The 15,520-nt window shown below is 53.9% G+C and overlaps 1 protein-coding gene across 1 annotated transcript in view; it reads right to left on the reverse strand.

Moving 5' to 3' along the window:
• Positions 1–8,291: 8,291 nt before the first annotated feature.
• The window catches only part of CUNH6orf132 (chromosome unknown C6orf132 homolog), a 35,343-nt gene continuing 28,114 nt past the window's right edge, over positions 8,292–15,520 (reverse strand). Inside the window, exons 4-5 of the mRNA XM_037519715.1 lie at positions 10,615–13,939; positions 8,292–10,042 (exon numbers count right to left, since the gene is read on the reverse strand). Coding sequence (XP_037375612.1) covers positions 9,925–10,042; positions 10,615–13,939 — 3,443 coding nt within the window. The 3' untranslated portion in view covers positions 8,292–9,924. The remainder of the gene's footprint in view (positions 10,043–10,614; positions 13,940–15,520) is intronic.

Consider the following 15,520-nt stretch of genomic DNA (forward strand, 5'->3'; position numbering starts at 1 on the left):
CCATCTGCTATTTCAAGCATTGGTGCAATGAGTAGCTTTGCATATCATTTCACTTAAAGTGCCTGCAAATATGGAGAGACATAGCCTAAAATTGCTCACAGGATGTGGCAATTTGTACTCCCTCCTCAGTGCCCAATTCCTTATACTTTTGCTGCCTCAGTGTCTTGAGAGTCACTGAACTTTGCTAGCCTGATAGGTAGAAATGGTTTCTTGCTAGAGTGTGTTTGGGTCAGAAAGAGGAGTGTCTTTTCCTCTTGATGTTATTGAAACAAGCAAGTCTGTGAGTATCAGCTGGAATCTGTGTGTCCTCACTAGACCTGATGACAGGTAGAGTGTCCCTGGGCTGGTCCTTGGGAGTTGGTCCTTGAAGTGGACCAAGTCAGGCAGAAGAAGAAAGGACACTGCAGGCAGAGAAAATAGAGAATGAAAGGGAACTGCAGGCAGTGTGGAAACAACGGAGCTGGCCCCTAAGTGCCTCATTGACCTAACCGAGGAGTTTGCATTTTTTGTTTTAAGATTTATTTTATTTAAACAAGAGCTGGGTAGAGTCCAGATGCTCTGGAGGGTGAGAGGATTCACCAGAGACAGAGCAGGGAACAGAACAGGCAGACTGATGAAATACACCACTGAGGGGAGCAGTGGGCGAGACAGGAGAGGTCTGCTCGCCATGTGGGTTGCTTCGAGGCTGGCGGGGATGAACCAGCACGCAGAGGCTGCGGACAGCTTTACAGCGCTGAGCTCAACCACCTGTGCCACTAGGGAGACCTGGAGTTTGCATTTTGACCCTAGAAGGATCAGGGGGCAGATGAGAAACCAAGATGTACTTTGGCACAAATCCGTTTACTGAGACCTTGCTACTGCTTCATGCCAGGCTCTGTGCTGGCCTTCCCCACTTTGTCTGTTAATCCACAGGGAGCCTGATGAGGGCATCTGTGTCAGCCCCACCTGCACCTATAGCATTTTTATTTATTTATTTATACAAGAGCTGGGGTACAGGCCAGAGGTGTGAGAGGGTGAGAGGATTCACCAGAGACAGAGCGGGGCGCAGAACAGGCAGATGGACCAAAGACACTGCTGAGGGGAGCAGAGGGCGAGACAGGAGAGGTCTGCTGCGCCATGTGGGTATCTCCCTGGCTGGCTGGGAATTGAACCCATGCTGAAGGGCTGTGGACAGCTTTACAACACTGCTCAACCCGCTGCGCCACCGGGGATGCCCACATGTAGCATTTGTTAAGAGCATCATATTCATGCTTAACAGAAGAGGAAATAGAGACTTACAGGCTATGTAACTCATGCCAGGTCACTAGACTTCTCCTTGGCTGAACTTGTGCCTGCCCCCTGCCTCAGGGGCTGGCCACAGGTGGGAATGGGCTCATCTTGGGTGGGTGGACCCAGGGGCCAGAGCCTGCCCCAGGGAGCGAAGTCTGTTCTAAGATACCAGGGCCTCCCAACAGGCAGCCGGTGACACCCACTTCTGAGGCATCTGCCAGAGATCTCTGTGCACCTCAAGCAAATACAAATAGGTGCACGTGTTTCTTTTTCCACATAGTCACGTATGACATATGCTCTTCTGCATTTGCTTTTTTCCCCACTTAATATCTCTGGGTATTCATTAAAGAGCTTCCTTGTCTGTTGTTTTTTTCAAGATTTATTTTTATTTATTTATGCATACAAGAACTGGGGTACAAGTCAGAGGTGTGGGGTGTGAGAGGATTCACCAGAGGCAGAGTGGGGAACAGAACAGGCAGATCTACCGAAATACACTGCTGAGGGGAGCAGCGGGCGAGTCAGGAGAGGCCTGCTGCGCCATGTGAGTTGCTCCTTGCCAGGGGATTGAACTCATGTCACAGTGGCTGGCAATAGCTTCCTAGTGCTGAGACTTTAGCCCCTGTGCCACCAGGGAAACCCCATCCTAATTTGTTTTTATGACACAGTGTTCCACTATGTATCTTACTCCATTTTATTACCCTTTCTCTCTTTAAAGATATTGAGAAAATTTCCACTGTACATGCCTCCACATGATGCCATTTTGCTGTTTGTGTGTAGGCCAGCTTCCTAGAAGTGGAATTCCCAGCCCACAATGTGCAGTTAACCTTTGTAGCACATGGCAAGTGTCCTCTGTGTTGACCTCCCTCCAGGGAAAGAGAGACCCTTTCCCTCCATCCTAGTCAACAGGATGTGTGAGCAAACTTCATCTTCTGCCAACCTGAAAAAGTGAAAATGGTATTTTACAATAGCTTTCCTTTGCATTTCTGTTATGCCTGAGATAAACTTTTCCATGGTGGCGTTTTAACATGCAGTGTCCCTAACACTGCATCCCAGCTGAGGAGGGACCCAAGATGGTCTCCCTAATGTGGCTTCTTCCACTGTCCCTGGAGCGCTGTGGACACCCACTTGTCCTTTTCATTGCCATAATTTTGCACATGTGTATGCACACATGGCATGAGGAGCTCCTTCTGGAACTGCATTATTTGTGGGGGGTGTGACCATACTATATAAATCATCACAGCTGCTCCCCCAACTGCATCATCCCCTCTCCATTGCCAGAAGTTGTCCTCTTCCTTGATCACCCTTCCCTAAAAATCCAAACAGAATGAGCAGAGATGTTTCCTCCCTCTCCCTCCCACCCTCTTCTCTACATTCTTTGGACCAGATACATTCTGGAGAATTATTAGACATTCTAAGCCACCAGGTGCTCCCCAAGTTGGCCAGACTCCAGAAAAACAACAAAGGTCAGAAAAGACACACTTTAGGCATGTCCAAGTTGTGTTCTCCTCCCCACCCCTGCTGGTGAAGGACTCTATCCCAAGCTTGTCAAAACAGGGGTAACTGGGCCTGGGCCCTCTCTCTACGATCCAGGTGACAGGGCCAGCTGCAGCCTGCTGGAAGGCCATTCAGCCAACCCAGAAGGCATGGGCCCCACCTTGTCCTTGAGGAGCCCAAGGCTCCCCCTGCCATGTCCCTCCTCTCAGAGGCCCTCACTGCAGAGCACTGTCTCCTCACTTCACCTGAAACCTTCCTCTGGAAGGTTTCATGGAATGCTCTGGAGACTCTGGAATCTTGTCAGGAAGTGTGTCCCCAGCTTGTCTGAGGCCTACATCCTTCCAGAGCTCTGGGAAGCTCCCAGGAAGCCTGTGCCAGCCGTCTCTCCTCACAGGGACTAGCTCCCAGCCATGTCCATCCATCCAGCCATGTCAACCCCTCCCGCCCCACACCCCCAGTGCCGCTCTCCCCTCCTAGGGCCTGGCTCCCTCAAAATAATTTTTTATGACATAATTTTATCTGACAGCCAGAAATGTTCCCAGATATTGCCAAATGTCCTCTGGGGAGCAAATTGTTCCCCAGTGGAAGCATCAGGCTGCAGTTTCAGACACCGGGGAGAGGCTGCTGGGAAAGAATCAGGAGCAGCAGAGATGTAGTTCCCCTGCAGACCTGAACATATCTTCAGAATATATCATCTTCCTCTGTTTAATCCCCCTGAGGCTAGACCACAGGAATGCTCTGGGAGACAATGTTGTAACACTTCAGAGTTGTGCAGTCCACGACTTTCAGGGAAAACCTGGCTCTGCCACTTGCTAGCTTTGTGACTGTGGACATGTTCATTAGCCTTTCTGTTCCACCATTTTCTCATCCATAAACAAGCCTACATCCTGGGTATATGAAATGAGACATGTGAATGCTTAGAACAGTAGTACACCACCAGTTGTCACAGGACAGCTTCCTGGGAGACTGAGCTTTGTGTGCAGGAAGTCTACTGGGGAGTGCCTTCAGGAAGCACACTTGTAGGGCACAGGAAGGAGGAAGGGGGTGTCCAGGGAGGAGCTGGGCTGCCTGTACTTGCAACCAATGCCAGGGGAGCCCAGAGCTATGGTGACCTTTGAGAGTTTGCTAAGTTGAAGAAAAGGACCAGTCTGGGAACATGGACTGGCCCCTGGGAGCAGGCTTGATGGTGGATGAGACAGTTCCTGGGGAGGGACTCAGCTGAGAACAGTCAGTGACACTCTCCTAGCTGCCAGGGAGCAAGCACTTCAGTCCTGGAAAGAGCGGGGGTTGGTTAGTCCTGAAGAGCCAGGGCAGCCCATGGTATCCACAGCATGGTGCTTACTGGCCAATATTCTGAGGCTCCATTTAAATAGAAACAAAAGTGCTTGCAAAACCCTGTGGTCTAAGTGCCCTGTGACTGTCTCCCAGCACCCTGTTTAATCTAAGCTACTTTCTCTTACTGAAAAGGGAGGTTAGGCGGAATTCAGAGAGCTGCTGTCACATCCGCCCAACCACACCACCCTTAAGGCAGAGAGAGCAGGTCCCTTGCTGTTCCATTCCTTACCTTGCTCCTCCCATGTGGTCACCTGGCCTGTGGGACTTTACTTTCTTTATAGGTGAGTTGGGAGTGGTGCTGCCTCCCCAAAGGCAGGTGTGCTGAGGGGGCGTCAGGGGCGGAGGCCGTGACTAAATGGATACTGCAGAGCAGCAGTTCTCCAAGTGTGCTCTCTGGACCATCAGGGCTGGCATCTCTATTTGGAAACTTAGAAATATGAATTCTTGGGAATAAGTCCCAGGAACTTGTGTTTTGACAAGTTTTCGTTGTTTCTGAGGCCACTCAAGTTTAAGAATTACTGGGTCTCCCCAGTGGCACAGCGGTTGAGCGCTGGGCTGTGAGGCTGCCAGCAGCCTCTGCAGTGCCGGTTCGATTCCCGGCACTGGCGAGGGTCCTACATGGTGCGACAAACCTCTCCTGTCTTGCCAGCTGCTCCCCTCAGCAGTGTATTTTGTCGGTCTGCCTGTTCTGTTCCCTGCTCTGGCTCTGGTGAATTCTCTCACCCTCCCGCGCTTCTGACTGTACCCAGTGCTTGTATAAATAAATAAATAAATAAATCTTTTAAAAAAAAAGTTTAAGAATTACTGGTGGACTGGACAGCACTTAGCTCTGACTCCTAGAAGGCACCTGGCCAACCTCAGTGGAAGTGCATCTGAATCTGAACCTGAATTTAGGTTGAGTTCAGGCACCTGTGAGCACAGTGCCACCTGTCCCTTACAGCCAGCTCTGCAGGCATGCGCAAAAATGCACACTGGGGTTGTGGACCCTTCAGCAAGGACAGCAGTGCAGGATACCAGTGCAAGACACACAGAAGTTCTGGCCTACTACTCTTCACTCTTCCTGGGAAAATTAGGTTAAATTTAACATCAAGGGCCATGAGAATTAAATGGCCCTTAAATTTAAATGGCCATGAGAATTCACCAAAATACAACAGTATGTATGTAGCGTTAATGAAAACAGCAAGAATCCTTTACTGAGGGTTTGAGCGTTAGATACGCCCAGTAGGGAAAATAAGCAGACAGATGGCAGCCCTCCTCTGCCCTGCTTATGCATGTGCTCCTACTGGGGTCACAAATAGCCTTGATGACATGGTTGCAAAACAACAATAGGGGCACCCACAGTACTAGACCAGTCATAACCCATTTGGTTACCTGGTCTGTTTGGTCTCTCCTGGGTGGGAGAACTCTATATTTCCTGGTTTATATTCTAGTGGTGTGTGTCCTGCATTTGATGGTGAGCCTCTTGCCTGTCTCCTCGGCTTATATCACCTCCACCCCCAGTGGCATTAAATTGAACTGATGGGGTTTTGTGCTACCCTTAGGAATTTGGAACAAATGCTAGAAAGATTTTAGCCAAAAGGCAGGAAGATCGTAGATAGGGTAGGTGAGAGGGGATGGAGGTACAGTGGGGGTATAAGCAGGGGCCTCTCAAAAATATACTAGGGAATGGTGGAAATTAGGGACAGGAGATATCCCTCTGCAGTGACTGAAGGGAAAAGGAACTGGAGGTCTGAGGAAGACAGACTGAAGAAAGTCTGTTCTCCAGAATGAGAAGGGCGTGTCCACAGGTAGGATACTGATCCTACTGCTGAGAGTAGCACTAGGGATAAGTGTCCTGTGGGGAGGTGGGAGATAGAAAACAGCAAGTCTAATGGGTCCCCACTCTGTGCTTAGATCCCTGCCAGGCCCTGAGAAGCTGAGCAGGGACCAGTTTTTTAACAAAACCAAACTGGAACTGCGAGGCTTTCCTCTTGGAGGAGGGCTGTCTGGGTGGGAGGGACAGGTGGTGCTGACTAGGTCTGCTCCAATGGCCCCCACAGGTGCTATTCCTTCTCACTCTCTGGTCCACACTTGGCAGACACTTGCCCCTTTAGCCTTATAGCACAGCTGAGATAGTCTGGACTATGCCTGGGTCCAGGTTCTCTGCCTGGTGTCAGTGGCCACCCATCCCAGACAGCTGACTAATGATGGACGCCAGCATTGCCTTTGAGCTTTAAGATGAAAGCACTCACAAGCTGCTGGGGGGAAGCAGAGGCGGGAAGTGTGAACAGGCAGGGGCAGGTCTGCCTGACAGCTTAGCAGTGAGGTAGCGTCTTCCCTCACTGCTCCCTGGTCCAAAGAAACCTCTATCCTACAATTGCCCATGAAGCCTCTACCCTTAAATAAGTCCAGCCGGGGGAAACCTGCTCCAACTGGGAAGATAGGGCCCTTTGTGCATGGATAGTTCCAGGCCCCAGGCTTCCAGCACTGTCTGCCCAGGGACTTGGCCCAACTGCTGCTTTGGGCTAGGCCTCACCATAGAGGTGGGGTTCTGACTTCTGGGGCTTGGACCACACCCAGGGAGTAGTGACTCCAGAAACCAAGGTGTGGCCAACCTGATCCAGGAACACCTGTGCCATCCTCAGCCACTAACATTTTCTGGCACTATAATAGCCCTGCCCTTCTCTGGCCCTCCCCCACCTCTACTCAAAAGAAAGATATAAAGTTTGGGGGACCGCCTAGTTGGAGAGGGGTGAATGGGTGGGGATGTGTACAGTTAGAAGAGAGGCAGTTCTGATAAAGCAGGTAGAATTTGGAGTCTGTGGTCTACTCACTTTTCTTTTTGGGGACTTGATCTTCTCATCAGCACAAGGGAAGGGGGAGTATTACATGACCAAGTTACTTTAGAGGACTGCCGTGTGTGAACAAGAGAACAAATGAACTTTCCAAACAGTCTAAGGTTGAGTAAGCATTGGTGGTTACCATGTCACAATTGTTGCAATTTGAGGGGGTGGGGATCTGTGGATGTGTGGATCCTGTGGATCCTGAGAGGATGTGTAAAAATGCATGTAAGGGCATCTGATGAAGTAGGGGAGTGAGGATCTATAGCTTTTGTCAGCTTCTTATAGAGAGCTGGCGCCCCACAGAGTTGAAGACCCACACACAGCCCAAGTCCATTCCCATTGGCTTTCAAATGACTTAGCTGAGACCCCCAGATCAGGTAGCTTGTCAGAAGCAGAGCCAGACGTGGGGCACTGCTCCCTGCCACACCCCCATGTCAGGTGAGCGGAGAGGATGGTTTCGAGGGGCCAGGGAGGAGAGAGCAGTCAGAGGAGGACAGGGAGTGGGGCCCGTCCTCACTGTGTTACCGGGATGAGGGTGACGCCCAACGACAGCAAAGGCCTGACAGGCTATCTCTGGAAGCACAAGTTACCGAGTAAGTGAGTCATCTTCCCAGGTTCCCTTTCCCAACAACCCCTGACAAATGACTCAGTCAGAGGTAGAGACGCAGATGCCTCTGGACATCATCTTGAGATGACTGCTCTGGTTCTCAATTCCTGCATCTGGAAAAGCTGAAGATTCCATGTAAAGGCTTTATGGAAGACTGTGAAGGGCCACAAATAAATGTGAGGTCGTCACCATCCAAAGATGCCATTTGTAGAGCAGCTAGCAAGTGCCAGGCCTGTGCTAGGTACTTTGCCTAAATCAGCACAATGTCTCCACTTCAAGAGGCCTTGGCTCACTGCCTGGTTAAAGCACATTCACTCTTCTTCTTCCCAGTTATTCTCACACTACCTGTTCCTTTCCTCCTACCACTTATTATAATGGCCTTATCCTTCCTCTCCTCCGTGACACTAACCTTGCCATGAGCAGGGGTCATGCCAGTGTGCTGATCGATGTCTATCTACTAAGCCCTATGCCTGCCGTCTAGTAGCCACTCACACACTTGTTAAATGATGCATGTCTGTCATAATCTTCGCAAGTCTTATAGGGGGGTATCATCATGTCCTTTGTATAGAAGAAGAAACTGAAGGTCAGAGAGTCAGAGACTTGCTTAAGGACACAGTTGGTTACCAACAGACTTTAAAATCCTTGAGGGATATAGGGAGTGAGGAAACTTAAAGGTCAGAAGAGAAAGTTGGGCCAGTAAAATGGCTCACCAGCTGGGCCACCACCTGCGCTCCACCTTCCCCAGCTGAGCTCTCACCCCCTCCCCACATTCCCATAGCTTGGAGTCATCAATCCACAGCCACAGAGCCAGAGACCAGACCAAACTGGCCTGTTTATTTCCCAAGCCAAGTGAGAGCCAGTTCTTCCCTGCCCAGAGCGATGTGCAGCTGGGAGTCCATGTCCCACCTCTCCAGCCTTAACGCAGCAGATAAATTAATGGACTCTCTTATAAAACAATGTCCAGGGCTAATACACACATATATAGAGCCAGTGCTGGCATTGGGTGAGGTTTGCTTCTTGAACACCAGTGACCAGATCCTGCCCCATCGGGGTACCTACCACCCTTGCACACTTTCTCTCCCCTGCTGTCCTTTTGGCTGGCTTGTCACCACTGATCATAGAGGCCTGACACTGTGCCCTAAAAGGGAACTGCTTTCTGGCTGCTCCCTAGCAGTTGCTTTCTGAGGAGCCCTGCCTTTCCTTCTTACCAAGGCAGCCTGGCTTGGTCTGGTCCCAGAAATTCAGTTATTGCCCCACAGGACCTGAAGACGGGGCACAGACTAAGGAATATTATGCCCCAATATGATTGGTGACCATGTCAGCCAAAGCCAAAATGGAGCGGCATCAAATCCACTGACAAACAGGCATAAACCCAGACTGCCCAGGCAGAGCTAGCATCGTCACCCTACTCATAGGCCCCCTGCTCCGAATGGGTCCTGTCACTCCTGACTTTCTAAAACACACTCCCCACTGGCGGCCTCTTCTCAGGCCTCTATTCCCCTCTCTGCTGCCTTCTACTCTCCAAGGCCTTCTGGTATCTTGGTTACACATTTTAAGACTCAATAATATTAGGGATCTGTAGTATCAAGATTGGGAGAGGTGTTGGGAATAATGTCTCCTCCAAATCCCATATGGAACCTGGCCATGTAAGGCCTTTAGTGTCAAGCCCTCAGGCTTTCTGGCTCCTCTGGTCCTATCCCCCAAATCATGGCTGTCTGGGAATGTCTCCCATTCTAAACTTGCCATGTCTCTCACTAAGCCTCCCTGTGGCTACGGGTCAGGGTCAGGGAGAAGTGAACCATCAACCCCCCCAGCCCTGCCTTTGGCCAACACAATGTGCTCGGATCAGGTATATCTTCTCTACGTGTGCTGCATACATCTCTCTGGTCCCCCAATGTGGTTTCTGTGCATCAGTTCTTGAGGTGGCAAATAGTCGACAAGTGGAGACTAAAGAGATCAACCTATAGCGCCCTCTACCCCCACACAGACAGGCAACCAGGGCCATCCTGGTGGGCTCCCATTCAGTTACTTCCCCACCCCTGGCTTTTAGAACCTGCTCAGTAGGTCATGCTTGTAAAACTGCTTTAAATAAGTCTTGCTAAAGCAAATAGTATCAGATAGCGGAAATTCGGGCTCCAGGTCCTCTCCTCCCTCCTTCCCCAGCCCACTCCCACCGGCAGAATGTCCACAGCCACAGCTGTGCTTTGGGAAACAGAAGCCCACCCTTGATCTTCTGGGGCCACTGCCTCTCACTCGCTGTCCGTCTGTCAGTGTCCGAGGAACAAAAACTCCTGCATGTCTGCTCAGGCTGCCTAACACCTGCCACATCCCTCCCACCCCCACAAAAACAAGTGCCAAGATTCGACCCCTTGGAGTAGAGCTGAGAGAACTCTGGGCTCAGGACGTGGCTTTCCGATGGGTCCCAGAGTAGGCGTAGGAGATGGGGTGACGGGTCCCCGGTCTGACGGTGAAGGTGTTGATGGCGCCTCCATAGTGAGGGGTGCTGTGGGGAGACCTGGCAGCAGGAAAGAAGTAAGGTTAATACCTGCAGCTGCTTAACAACAGCCCTCCCGTCTCCCGTCTCCCCCAGGGCACAACAGAAAACGAGATGGCTCAGCACTACGGGGATCTGCCCCACCAGCCCAGCGTATCAGCCCCAGGGGGGACGCTCCTCCACAAGAACTGACTCACCACTGCAGGGCTCCCCTCCCGCCTGGGCCCTGTTGGCCAATATACAGGCCTAACACCAATATACAGGCCTAACACCCAATATACAGCCTAACCCCCTAGCCTGGGTCTGGATTCATCTCTGTGGCTGGGAAATCCCAGCACCCAAGGATCACTAGATCCCTGCCACCTCACATTTAGCCTGACGCCCTGAGACGGGGCAGAGAGACAAGGGCTTGCTGGTGGAAAAGGCGAGTGTGGCGAGGAGAAGGGCGAGGGAACCTCCGGCTTTTCCTCAGCCTGCCAGCTACCAAGGCGGGAATCTTCTGACTGGTGACCACGGCCGGGTCAGCCCCTCTGTGGTCCCCGCGCAGGGCCTCCCCCTCCCCCGGCTGCACACCGCCGCCGGCCCCCGCTCACCTGCCATTGGAGGGGCCAAAAGCGTAGTCGCCGCCGCCTGACGCCTTGTACTTGGCCTCTCCTCGGGCGGCGCCCTCCAGGGATTGCCTGCGCGCGTGCAGGCCGCCGGGGGGCGCTCGGCCCGCCGAGTTGACGCGCCGCATCTCGGGGCCCCCCGGCGCGACGAAGGGCCCTCCGGGCTGCGGCCCGAAGCAGTTGGGGGTGCTCATGCTGCGGCCCGTGCCGCCGGGGGGCAGCCCGGGGCTGCGGTGTGGCTCCCCGACGTACAGCCGCTTCTTGATGAGCGAGCGACCCCCGCCCGAGAAGCGATCCAGGCCTCCGGCCCGGCCGTAGAAAGCACCCCCTGAAAAACGGGGGTAGCTGCGGGCCGCTGAGGCCGCGGGGCTCGCGTCCAGCGGCTGCCGCAAGTTGGAGAAGTTGTTCCGCGGAGGGGAGCTCCGGCGGCTCAGATACTGGAGGGCGGGGGCCGGGGGCTCGGGGTCACTGCTGAACTCTGGGGGCGGTGGGATGACGTCAAAGCTGAACTCCTGATCCTCGCCGTCCTCCTCCCTCTTGTAGGAAGGAGAAGGAGGGGACGAGAAGGACTTGGGCAGCGGGCGGCCCTGCGGGAGGCTGGAGGGAGCTGGTCTTTCCCAGGCCGCAGAGGCCTGGGCCGGGGCCTTTGGCCAGTTATGTGGGTGTCTGGGCTCTGGGTCTCTTGGAGGCTGAGGTTTCCATTGACTGGCTCCTGGGGGCTGGGCTGACAAGGCCAGCTGGGGGTCCTTCTCAGCCTCCTTAGGTACCTTGGGGACCACAGTGAAGGAGTTGGGCCGGCCTTCCTTGTAGAAGATGCTGTCAGAAGCTGCCTCTGGCTGGCGGCTGTGGCCACGGAGACTCCCTGGCAGGGAGGATGGGCCCAGGGCAGCCCCTCCAGACCTCCCTTTCTGTGCCCTCTGTCTGGCTGCGAGGAGCAGGGCCATCGGGGAGCCCCGTTCTACCACCTCCCCCGTCACCGGATGCCTGAGGAGTTCGTCAGAAGGCTGGGCTGAGGCTGAGGGTTTGGCTGGCAGCCCCTGGGGCTCCTTCACCTCCATGGGCTCCCCTACCCAAGCAGCGTCTCCTCTGGCCACAGTGGGCATAACCACAGCAACTTCTCGGCTGGGGCTGTTCTGGCTGCGATGGGTCTTGTAGAGAAATGTCCCCTCTTCTCGGCCAGGGTATATCTTGGGTGGGAGGGCTGGAGATGAGACAGCAGGTGTGGGAGAATTTCTGTCCTCTGAGGGGCGCCCTTCTGCCTCTGGCAGGGAGGGCACTGCAAGTTCTTGAGGTTCTGGTTTCTCCCATGGCCTAGTTCCCACTAGGCTCTTTCCTGTTGTCAGTTGGGACGGTGTGGTGGGCAGCGTTGTGGCAGTGGGCGATACAGCAGGTGCGGGCATGGCCTTAGGTGCCATGGCTGGCCCAGGGGTGACCTTGGGTGATGTGGCTGATTCATTCAAGGCTTTGGTTGGTATGGACGGCCCGGCTGTCACCTTGGGTGGTGTAGCTGGTCCAGTTACGGACTTGGGTGGTGTGACTGGCCCAGGTGTGGCCTTGGACTGGAGTGGTGTGGTTATATGAGGAAAAGTGGCTAGAGGTGGAGGATCCTTGGTCACAGAGTTTGCGAATTTGCCATTGTCAGTCTTGGTCACAGGGCTGGATAACTTGCCATTGTCAGCCTTGGTCACAGGGTCAGAGAATTTGCCATTGTCAGCCTTGGTCACAGGGTTGGAGAACTTGTCGTTGTCAGCCTTGGTCACATGGTTGGAGAACTTGTCGTTGTCAGCCTTGGTCACAGGGTTGGAGAACTTGCCATTGTCAGTCTTGTTTACAAAGACTCTATCCCCCTCAGACCGAGGTTTGGGAGGCAGAGACCCTATGCTGGGCTTGGTTTCCTTCTCTGCTGATGAGGAGAACCGGGCCTCCAGCTTATTCCGGATCTGCCGGACACTCGGAGTTGGGGAGTCTTGAGGGATATAGTCCACAGGGGGAAGGGTCAAGCTTGTTGTGGCCTCCCTCTCTGGTAGGTTGCAGGGACTCTTCTCAGGAACCCTTGGGGGAGTCTCCTCCTCTGGCAGGCTTGGGGGCGCCTTCTTTTCTGGTGGACTGGGGTCCTTCTTGTCCTCTTTTTCCTGAGATGCCACCGTTGGGCCTGGCCGGTGATTGACGAATCGGTCCTCTCTCCTAGAGCCACAGAGGTAGGCTGCCAGCTCGCTCCGCAGCTTTGCCATCTGGCTGGGGTCCCACAAATCCACAGGCGCTGAAGAACCCGTATCCTCTGGACTAGGGGGATCGGGTTTGGGCTGGGGCTTAGGAGCAGGAGAGCTGGGTTTGGGTTTTTTGGTAAGCATAGCAGGTGGAGGGATTACCTTCTCCGCAGAAGGCAAAGGAGGGGCAGCCGGGGGAAGGGGAGGTGCTGGGGGAGGCAGTGGGGGTGCAGGAGGAGGCAGGGGAGGAGCTGGGGGTGGAGTGTTAGCTTGTTCCTTTGTCCAGGGCTGGGACTTGTCCAGCTGTGGACTAGCTGGTGCCACAGTCCTGGGCTCCCGGGGGCCGTGTGACTCAGGGGCCTTGTCCTGGTAGACCTGCGATGCAGGACGGATGTGGAAGCTAGGGGGCAATGGAAGTCGGCTGGGGCCCTTCTTGGTGGCCCCTTCTTCCTCTGAAGGAACCTCTTGTGTTTCCTGAACTGGGATGGATGAAGACCTGACAGGGGTTGGGGGAGGCACCTTGAAGGAACGGGGGAAGGTGAGGTGGGGTTCTGGCTTAGGTCCCAGGGGGCTCCCCTTTGGCTCAGCAGGGCTCCTGGGGGGGCTGGTCCCAGAGGCTTCTGGCTGCCTGCCATTCAGTGCTACCTCTGATTTCCACTTGGTAACACCCCCAGGGGGAAAGAGGCGAGTCCCCATTGTGTGAGGAGACACTGGAACTGGGGGTGCTGGAGCTGGTAAAGGGGGTGGGGGTGGGGCTAGAATGGTCAAGGGTGGGGCAGGGGGAATGAAGTCAGGAGGGGTGGGAGTGGTTGGGGAGGAGGGAAGAGCAGATGGGGGGGATAAAGCCCCCAACATTGGGGGTGGAGGTGGGGCCGTGTTAGGTGGTGGTGGGGGTTCCAGTAGCAGGGGAGGTGGCGGAGGAGCTGTAGAAGGTGGAGGTGGTGGTGGGGACTCCTCTCGGGACTGTGAAATATCTGAGGGTGGCCCTGGAGCTGGGCCTGGAGGAGGTGGGGGGATGAGTAGGTCCTGGCCATAGTGCCCAGGCCTTAGGTCACCCACAGAACTGTACAGCCGGAGGTTGCCGTTGACTAGCGAGCCAGTACCTGGAAGAAGGGAGAAGCAAAGATGAGGACCGCAATGAGGCTGACCAGCCTTGCTGAGCTCCATGTTCCCAGAGCAAAGATGGGGAGCGTGGGTGGGGTAGGGGGCAGCCAAGAGAATAACTGGCTGGTTTCCTGCCTTTACTCCCCAATGCCAAGTGAGGGAGTAGGAATGTCTCCAGTCTCCCAAGCTGTCCTGGACTCTGCTTCTTTCTAGGGAGGCGCTCCAGCCTGCCTGACATAGCCTGGAGCCTGTACTGAATATTCCCCAGTCTCTCCCACGAGGCACACCACCCTTCTCTCTCCGCCCAGTTCTGTACCTGGACACCCATCCCTCTGGCTACAAGCTGGCTCAGTCATTGGGAGCCCCTGGCAGGAGATCAGAGGCGGGTCACAGGGTGGCAGGGACTGTGCTCCTGTCCCTTAGCACTTCTCCCCACAGCTCAGGGACATTAGCAGCCTCCACTATAGCTCCTGGGACATCACTGTCCATTTTGGTCCTCTAACCCTGCTCACCCCACTGTATGTCATCCCTGTACTATACTCTTTTCCATCATCTCTGAGTGCGCCATCTGTCCCTCACACAGACTTTGACTGGTACAAAGTCAGAAAAGCAGGGTCCAAATCCCAGCTCTGCCACTCACCAGATGTGTGCCCTGAGACACACTAATGAACCTTGCTGGGCCTCAGTTTTATCGTCTAGAAAGCGGGTATAAATAGTGTCAGTACTGGGGCCTCCCTGGTGGCACACGTGTTAAAGACAGCGCTATCAAGATATCGCCAGTCACTGCAGCACGAGTTCGATACCCAGCCGGCCAGGGAGCAACCCACATGGCACAGCAGACCTCTCCTGACTCGCCCGCTGCTCCCCTCAGCAGTGTATTTCAGTAGATCTGCCAGTTCTGCTTCCCACTCTGTCTCTAGTGAATCCTCTCACCCCCTGCAGCTCTGGCTTACACCTCAGTTCTTGTATGCATAAATAAATAAATCTTTTTTTAAAAAAATAGTGTCAGTGCTGATCTCATAAAACTATTGTGAGGATTAAAGAATTCCTGCAAACCCATGCAAAGGGCTCTCACAGTGCCAGGCCTGCAGTAGCAGCACTGAGGAATAGAACCTTTTAACTTCTACCCCTAGTGCTGAACTCTTTAGCCTGTGTAAGTGGGAAAGAGATAGGAACTCAGGGATGAGGGGCAGGGAACTAGGGACCTTCTCAGGAAATCTGGAAGGGGCAGTTTACACGAGTAACTCCTGCTTTCTAAAGACCCAGACTACCAAGAACCCAGCTTTCCTCCTCAGAGGACTTCTGGAATAGATACAGAATGTGCATGGAGTAAAAGTGTGTGCGGGTGATCTGGAAAGCCTGGGTGCTGGAGAGCAACCTGAGCCTGGGCTCACAACTGAGCAACCTGGCCTGGGCTCATATCCCTCCCTTCTTGGGCCAAGCCCCCCCAGCCCCTTCCCTAGAGTCTGCAGACAGCTAGAGGCCTGGGTATGGCTCTCTTAGGAGCTCAGTTCCCACCACAGAACCTAACAAATCTGAGGAAGGTGCAGCTCTGCAGGGCTCCACCTGGCTGCCCGACC

The sequence above is a fragment of the Talpa occidentalis genome, unplaced genomic scaffold (assembly GCF_014898055.3).
Source record: "Talpa occidentalis isolate TD23 unplaced genomic scaffold, MPIMG_talOcc4v2.1 talOcc4.2, whole genome shotgun sequence".
Lineage (NCBI taxonomy): Eukaryota > Metazoa > Chordata > Mammalia > Eulipotyphla > Talpidae > Talpa > Talpa occidentalis.